Below are 8396 nucleotides of genomic sequence, written 5' to 3' on the forward strand. Positions count from 1 at the left end.
AGGAAGAGGAAGAAGAAGAGAGAGGAGTGCATGAAATTAGGGTTAGGGTTTGAGGACTCATCTCCTAGAGAGAGAGAAGCAATCAGAAATGGTGAGTGAGGAGAGGACTGAAAATGGGATTTTTGGGAAGGGAGGTGAAGAGAGTGGAGGAGAGGGAGATGGGTCGTGGGGGGGGGGGTGGGCTGAAGGTTTATGGGTTTGTTTGCAAGGGTGGGGGGTTGCGGGGAGGTAGGTTTGTGTTTGTGTGTGTGTGTGTGTTTTTTTTTTTTAACGGTAAATTATTATAATATTTTAAATGAATAAAAAAATATGGCCGCCATATCAACTCTTAACTGATCAATAGATAGAAAATGTAATGAATATATTATATTGAAATAAAATAATAAGTGAGGTATGAAAGTGAAATGTTTTGAAGATGTTGTATGAGGTTGTAATAGACCTCAAACAAAAGGTGGTAAAATGTAATTTACCCTATATATTATGGTGATTTTGATGATGACATGTTTGATATCCTTACTTAATTGCCACGTCCATGTTTTACTTAAAAAGAAAGAACCTCCTTTCTCGTGTGCCCTAATTTGTTTATACCAGTTGAGCCCTAGCTAGCTCGATTATCAATGATATTGTGAAAAATGGCGCCCGGTAACAAAGGTCTTAAACTTTATCCCATGTTTTCATCCCTCAATTCTCATATTAGTTTATCTTGTTCTTCAAATTAACTTCGTGTTGTATGAGTAGTGCTTCCGTCAAATTTCTCTTCTTTTCCGTCAAATTTAAGGGTATAGTGGTCTTTTCATACAAAAAAATCTAATTTATTCAAAAATGATAAGAGCTTGGCTCCTTAAGGTTAAGGAGGAGTTCCTCCTCAAAATACTTCGTTGCCTACTCAATTTTGCGCTTATAATTGAAACTGTTCATATTATAAATCACTATGTAAAGATCATTTCTTCAAAATATCAATTAAAACTAAGATCATTTAATCCTTAAGGAGTTTCAATCATAAGCACAAAGTTTTGTGAATATGTCACGAGGTATTTTGAGGAGGAATTCCTCCTCAATCCTTGAGGAGCCAAGTCTTTCTAGTTAAAAAATTCATTTTCATATTTTTCGGATGAAATTTCTATTTTATCCCTCAACTTAATGAAAAAGTTGACAAAACTAATTAAAATGATTACTAGTGCAACAAATGACATAATTCGAAGAAGGAAAAAACTATTAATAGAGTTCAGCGACGAAAATTAAACTCGTGGTATAGTTAAGGGACATTTGCTGCAAATTAGCCTGAGGAAAAATCAAGAGGATTACTTTATAATAAAATAATGTGAAAGTGTCGTCTTAGGGCATAGCATGACATGTTAAAATGTTGACTGTGTAACGCATTAGTGTATATAAGAATTCACTTGATATGTAATAAATGAAATGAATAGTTTTGACAACGTTACAGATACTTAAATGACTGTTTATCATTATAAAATTTTACTATGCATGATGTCGGTAGAATATATGTCTTTCATAACAAAATGCAAAGAAATGGATTAATTAATATTATATAAATATTAAGTCGACATTCAAAAGATTAGGAAATGTGATCAAGGAAAAAGTTAATTAGTCTTCCATTATCTAGTAAAAACCATTGAGCGTAAAAGAGGTAATCCACAACTCCGTTTGCTTCATGTCATCATGAAGCATGACGCCCTCTGAAATAACGTGCGGTTGAATAAAGAAAGATGTCTGGCTACTCGTAAGCATGAACTTCGTGCTCTTTCTAGAAATGGCCCCACAACATATATACATGCATGTTTAATTGGATGGTAGATGTCGATGATGAGGTTAATCAACGGACACACACACACACACACACATATATAGTAGGTGGTGGCCCACAATGGGGTTGTAGGATAAGGCAAGTGAGGATATAAAACATCCTATATTTTCTCAACTGGGAGAGTCATGAGTTTCTTGCAGATAGCTCGAGCTAGGTTGTAACTTGTAAAATGACAGTTGACACAAACACAGTTTAACAAAAACTCTCTCTCTCTCTCTCTCTCAGTTCTTCACGTTAATCACGCAGCTTCATGTTCTTCCGTTGTTGAGCCCCTCATCTGTCTCTGTCTCTCTAAATTAATTAATATATATATATGTAATAATTTTAAAATTATTTCTTTGCATGCATGGATGTTAAATTGTTTACAAAAACGTAAACAGAGAGAGTTACGTATATATATATATGTATAATTTTAAAATTTGCAAGAATAGAAGTATACTGGGAATGGTTATGATTGATAATGTATTGAGTATATCTTCTTTTCATATATATCTTTACTGAATCCATGTGTGTCCGAGAGAGAGAGAGAGAGAGGAGGATGAATGAAAAAGTAGAAGCAGCATATTTGTAAATGGGGGGCCTAGCAGTTGGGAGTTGGTGGTGTCACAGTGCCTTAAACCCTAAACCCAAAAGAATGATGCAATAAAGGGTCTGAAACACCCTCAACTGATAGATACACATACATACACACACACACACACACACATATATATATACACACACAACTGAAACACCCTCAACTGATATATATATATATATATATATATATATATTTTTTTTTTTTTTTTTTTTTTTACACACACACACACAACCTTTTTGCCTTGCTTGTAGCTAGCCAGCCCATTTTTTAAGAAAGGTGTAGACAGAAAGGATTGGCCTTGTTTTTACAGGACATGGTAATCAAGTTGATGGTTCTCCCTCATAGATGAGAGAGAGAGAAAGAGAGAGAGATGGGTTTCATCCATGCAAAGATTTCTTAAGCATTAAAGGACAAGCAAACCATATATGTATTTATGTAAGAATGCTGCATGGAAAACGCATAATACCTAATTAAGTAATTAAAAGCATGCATGCTTTGCTTTTTAGGGTACACATATACATAGTTGAGTAAAATATTCATGGATATAACTTATAAGGGGAAATGCAGGATTCTTTTTTGGGGTGTGCTATCGGATCGAATAAATTGAAGAAAATCAAATGCTAGAAGTTATAAGAATGGTTGTATGGATTCGCATAATCCTTCTTTTTGTAGGAGCTTTATGCAATATTTCTGCTAATAATTTTGAAAGCTGTGGCCCGTGGGGTCTGTTTTTAGTTTCACATAAATAGGCAAAGTGCAGAATAAAGTTGGAAGGTGAAAAAAAGCAAATCCTCTCTCATGGATACAATGGTACATCAAATGTAGTCTGGTACATCAAATGTAATGATACAATGAGTTAAAAAATTTAAAAATAAAATTCAACTAATTATACTATGATACTTATAATGCCCAAACATATTTCTAGCCCATTAAAAATTTTCTCTCATGAAATGAAAATGAAGTGAAACAGAATCTCAATGAGGATTCAGAGGAAAGATGAAGATTTTTTATTCAATAGCATACAGCAATTAGCACGGAGGAAAGAGCTCGATCTCCAACACTTCTAAAAAGCTACACATGAATATTTTTTTTTTTAAACCAAAAAAACCGAACCCTAAGCACTTTTCTCTATCTCTCTATCTCTCTGGTTGATTCAAATGTTGACAGTCCTTCATTGAATACACTTTCAAACCACCACTTTTTCAGACAGCACCAAATCACACCACACTGCCATACTAATTATTACAAACGCAACCCCAATAAGCAACAGATCTATAGAGAGAGAGAGAGAGAGAGAGCAGGCAGGCTAGGTTGCCTCACATGGCAACTATTGCAGAGCTAGGAAGAGGCCCGACAGTGGAGGCTTTAACTAGCTGGCCCCTTACTGCTACTCCATACAATGAGAGATGAAGATGGAGCCTGAGACTCAGTTCCTTGACTGATAGAGATGTCTAGAGAGAAGGAGAGAGAATCTACGCGAGAGACAAAGGCACACTTACTTACCAGACAGTGAGAGTTGTAGACGCCGACTGAACATAAAACAAATCAAAGATATGGCATTAAGTCCCATTTAATAACACCCCAAAATCTACATACACAGATCCCGATGGGATTAATATTTTGAGACGAGGGGGAGAAACTTAACCCCTTCTTAACTGAATTAGTATATTAAGTACTGAGCAATGAGATCAATTTAAACCCTAAATGATGTTTAATTACCACATCATTGCCAAAAGAATTCATAAGGTACTAAAAAACCTCATGTAGATGTAATCCTATAATCCTATTCTATTCATAATCATTCCTTGATTAAGTGTTCGAAGAAACTTAATTAGGCAACAACAAATTTATTTGTTTCAATCTACATATATATAGATTAATAAATAGTAGATTTTCTTGTATTTTGGTGCAAGGCCAGCTTAAAATTGCTTTCAGTTCATGGAAAGCTACTGTATTTATTGTTATTACAAACATCAATCTTTCAATCTAATGTAAAATGCATAAGAAAATGGGGAAACTACCATGAACATATATATCCACACATTTGAGCACCACCTTTTTTGGGTCATATATTGGTCATCCTTACGTTAAATACTGGATAATAATAAATAAATATAATCTTGAAATTAGGGCAAAACGTACTATTTTCTTTTTGGTAATGAAAGAGGGACTAAATTTGGAGATAAAATTTTGAAAATTAATGACATGAAAGTTAATGATTGGTTTATTACTTAAACGTTGATAAACGTGTTTATTTCTATTAGTGACACATTATTTAGTGTGCAAATTTAGTCTCTCTAGCATTAATTTTTCTTTTCCTTTTGTTACCAGTTAACTTTTACAGTTTTGCATATGAATAACCCCCAGCATAAACAACATCATAGGAAACATATGCCAAATTGTGTTTTTAGTTCTTAGATAATTTCTTAAACAAATTAATAAAATTTTCCCCATTAATTTCTGATTATCATGCTTTCAAATTGTCATCTACCTCTCTCTCATGATCTAGGGCAAAGCATTGTACTGCTGCCAATCATGACTACTCCACGCTGGAATTCCATGGGGCCAGTTGCTTGCGTTCTCATTGCTGGCTCCGCCGCCACCACCACCGCTGTTGGTTGGCGTCTGAGTCACCGCTGGTGCATAAGAGTTCCCGAAGAACCACTCGGTGGCAGTATCTCCACCTTCTTTTCTTCCATGACTTACACCTTGATGATGATCAGGTCTTGGGGATGATGAAACCTCCAGATTCTGAAACAAGCTTATGGGTGTAATCATCTGCTGCGTTTTCTGCTGGTTTTCAAGCTGAAACTGAGTTGACTGGTCATGTTCTTCCGTACCAAAAAACATGGCAAGCCTCTGCTGCTGCAATTTCCAGTGAAGGTCTTGGTTAATAGAACTCAAAGACTCGATTGAAGACGCAAGGCTACTGTGCACGTTCATTGCACTCATCATATTCTGTGTACTAATTAACCCACCACTACCACTAGCACTGCCTCCGCGGCCGCCCAAAGTGAGCGGATAATTAAAACCCAGAAAAGAATTATTACAAGCGTTTGTCCCACCGCCGGCTGATGGCTCAAGAGTACTAGTACTCAATCCGAAAGTACCCGAAACGTCTCCGAAAGCTGGAAATGGGTTGTTGAAATTTATCCCAGTTGCTGGGTTTGTAGAGAACTGGTTGCTATTATGGAGCCTAGATATGCTGCCGAGCTGAAAATCCATGGCGGGGGAAATGCCGTGGAAGAACTTCAAGCCGCCGAGCATCATATTCTCTGAGGAGGAAGAGCCGGCCGAGTCTTTTGATGGGTCAAAGCTGCAGGACAGCCTGGAATTGGAAGATGAGGAGGACCTAATTTTCTTGTTCTTCCGGCAGCCGCCGCCGATGGGGACGTTGCGTAAGGCGCCGCCTTTGGTCCAGTATCTCCGGCAAGTCTTGCAAAAGTGGCGTGGCTGCGTGAGGCTGTAGTTGTTGTAGTAGCAGAATTTGGTGTTGGGTGAGTCGCATCTCGGGCAGTTGAGGGCTTGCTCTGGTGGTGGCAGCTTTGGCCCCGATGATGATGACGACGTGGCTTTCGGCCGGCTGCCGCCTGAGCCCTCTGTTGGGTTCTCGTTGTCTTTTGGCTTCGTCGGCGGTGCGGTATCTGAGGACATCATTTTGTGTTTCAGAGAAATGTTTGATTAGTTTGTGGGAGTGGGTTGTGTTGTTTTCTGGGGTGGTGGTTTAATTAGTTTCCTTTGGGAAAGCAAAGTTGTAGTCAATTCATTGGTTTCATGCAGGAAATGGATAGAGAGAAAGGGGAAGGAAGGAGATGGATGTTGAATGTTTAAGAGTGCTTGTGATCTCCATCAAAGAGAGAAATAGAAGAAAATTTGATATATGTAATAAGGTGGGTTTTAGAAGCTAGATCTGATGGAATAAATAAAGCTGAAATATATGGAGAGAGAGAGAGATAGAGAGAGAGAGAGAGAGAGAGTTACAGTAGAAAAAAGAAGTGGGTTTCTATTTCTATATATATAGAGATGCAGGTGGGGAGGAAGAGGACAAAGGAAAAGAGGGAGAAGAGACGAGTAAGATGATCTGAGAAGAAACGATAAGCAGCTGGCAGAATAAAAGACATCCACAACCAAAACAACAAAACAATTTGGATGGATCGGTTCCTGATGCTTGAAGAGATGGAAAATGTGACACAGCACTCAAATTCAAAATAATCGTTTCATTTTCGGATGAGATTTTTCTGTGTAATCGGCACACAAGATGGTACATCATGTGTCACTATACAAACTATGAGATATGTATGTTAAAAAGTTAATAACTTAAAAAATAAAATTTCATACCACTTACATTAAAACACGTGATGTTCCACCCGTGTTTCCGTGACAATGGAAAGTTTCTTCATTTTCAAAATGGACTATGCACGTGTCATGTTTTTACACTGTGTGAAAAGAAAAAATTACTTTTATAGATGACCGCACTGTAAACAAAAAACTTTTACATGTACCAAAAATACTTATCACGTAATGTACTATTTCACGTTATAAAATGAGTAAACGACAATGTTAATAAGTGGTACTTTTAAATTATTGTAAATAAAAATTAATAGACCTCTTATGATTTGAATGAAATTGTATTACACAACAAGGCGTGTTCCGAATTAGTAAGAAATATGAGTGGTAAATTTACCCCTATGTTTAAACAACAATGTAAACCTGATTAACAATAGTAATTAAAGTCACTTTAATTAACTCATGAGAGAATAAGAAAGAGCGCGGCGGGGCAGGAATAGACACTTATGAAAAATGTAAAATGAGATTTTTAAAATGCTAATAACAATTTTGTATAACATTATATTATTAAATTAAAACATGACGTGCCAATAAACTGTTAATGTGATTAATTAATTACTTATTGGATGATGAAACATGAATGGGTATGGGTCATTGGGTCATCGTGTCCCGGGTGAGTAAACTGATGGTGAAATGAAATCTAAGCTTTAGGATGTGATATGATAGAATGTAGGCTAGAAGAGTGAAAGAAGGGGCAGCAATGACAGGAGGTTCAGTACTGATAGTGAGGAAGGGTAGAAAGAAGGCTGAGTCAGTACTAACAACAGTAACAGTGGGAAGTCTGTCACTCACAGTAGCTTTGTCTATTCCTTCCCATGAAATGTCCCTTTTAAAACCAAAGATAACCACACATCACTTTAAAACTCCCCAACTGCAAACAAACACCTCCTATAGTGTTAAAGAAATTATTGCATTAAACGGGAAATTATTGTATAGAACGGATCACCCTTATGTGAAATAATGACTTTGTGTACGTAATGACATATAGATCGATATTGTATGCTAAAATATACAGTTTCAGTCCACTCATATTTTGTCATTAAAAATTAAGGATAAATCTTAGTTTACTACTCTCAAATTTTGTGGTTTTCAACATTTAGCACATGAAATTTTTTTCGTCCAAGAGTTATACCTAAAATGTTAATTTTGGGACAGTCTCATCCATCAGTTAGTCTGGCTGTTAAGTCTCCCGTTAACTGATGACGTGACGCGCCATGTGGACAATGATTAGGCGCCACGTGTCATTAAGGGTCCACGTGGAAATTCAAATTTCAAAAATAAAAAATATATATTCGCCCAAATTTAAAATATTAAAATAATTAATTAATTTTTAAAAAAAATAAAAAAATAAAAAAAGCCCCCAGAACCCCCTTCGTCTTCCCCACCCAACACCCTTCCATCCCCTCCACCCCCTCCAAGACTCCACGGCTCCACCCTTCCATCCCTTCCACCCCTTACCCACCGACACCCTTCCCCTTCCATGATACCCACCCCTACAACCAAGCGTTTTCTAACATCGCAGAGCTTAAAAGTCTGCAACTTTCTGCCATTTCTACAGCTTCAAAGCTTGTGAGTAATTTACTAGGTAAAAATCAATTCAAATTTTAATTTTGGGTGCATTTAGTAGTTATTTTTCTTGTTTTG

General features: G+C 36.7%; 1 protein-coding gene across 1 annotated transcript; it reads right to left on the reverse strand.

Moving 5' to 3' along the window:
* Positions 1-3389: 3389 nt before the first annotated feature.
* On the reverse strand, positions 3390-6391 carry LOC103425155 (dof zinc finger protein DOF5.7-like). Its single transcript, XM_008363228.4, has 2 exons — positions 4897-6391; positions 3390-3934 (listed from the first exon to the last, which is right to left on the reverse strand). The coding sequence occupies exon 1, from the start codon at positions 6060-6062 to the stop codon at positions 4911-4913; it is 1152 nt and encodes a 383-aa protein (XP_008361450.3). The 5' UTR covers positions 6063-6391; the 3' UTR covers positions 3390-3934; positions 4897-4910.
* Positions 6392-8396: the final 2005 nt, after the last annotated feature.

This window comes from Malus domestica, chromosome 15 (assembly GCF_042453785.1).
Source record: "Malus domestica chromosome 15, GDT2T_hap1".
NCBI lineage: Eukaryota > Viridiplantae > Streptophyta > Magnoliopsida > Rosales > Rosaceae > Malus > Malus domestica.

What these genes read in the sequence shown, in the direction of transcription:
- LOC103425155 (XM_008363228.4), bottom strand. Translation starts at nt 6,062, where the DNA reads ATGATGTCCTCAGATACCGCACCGCCGACGAAGCCAAAAGACAACGAG.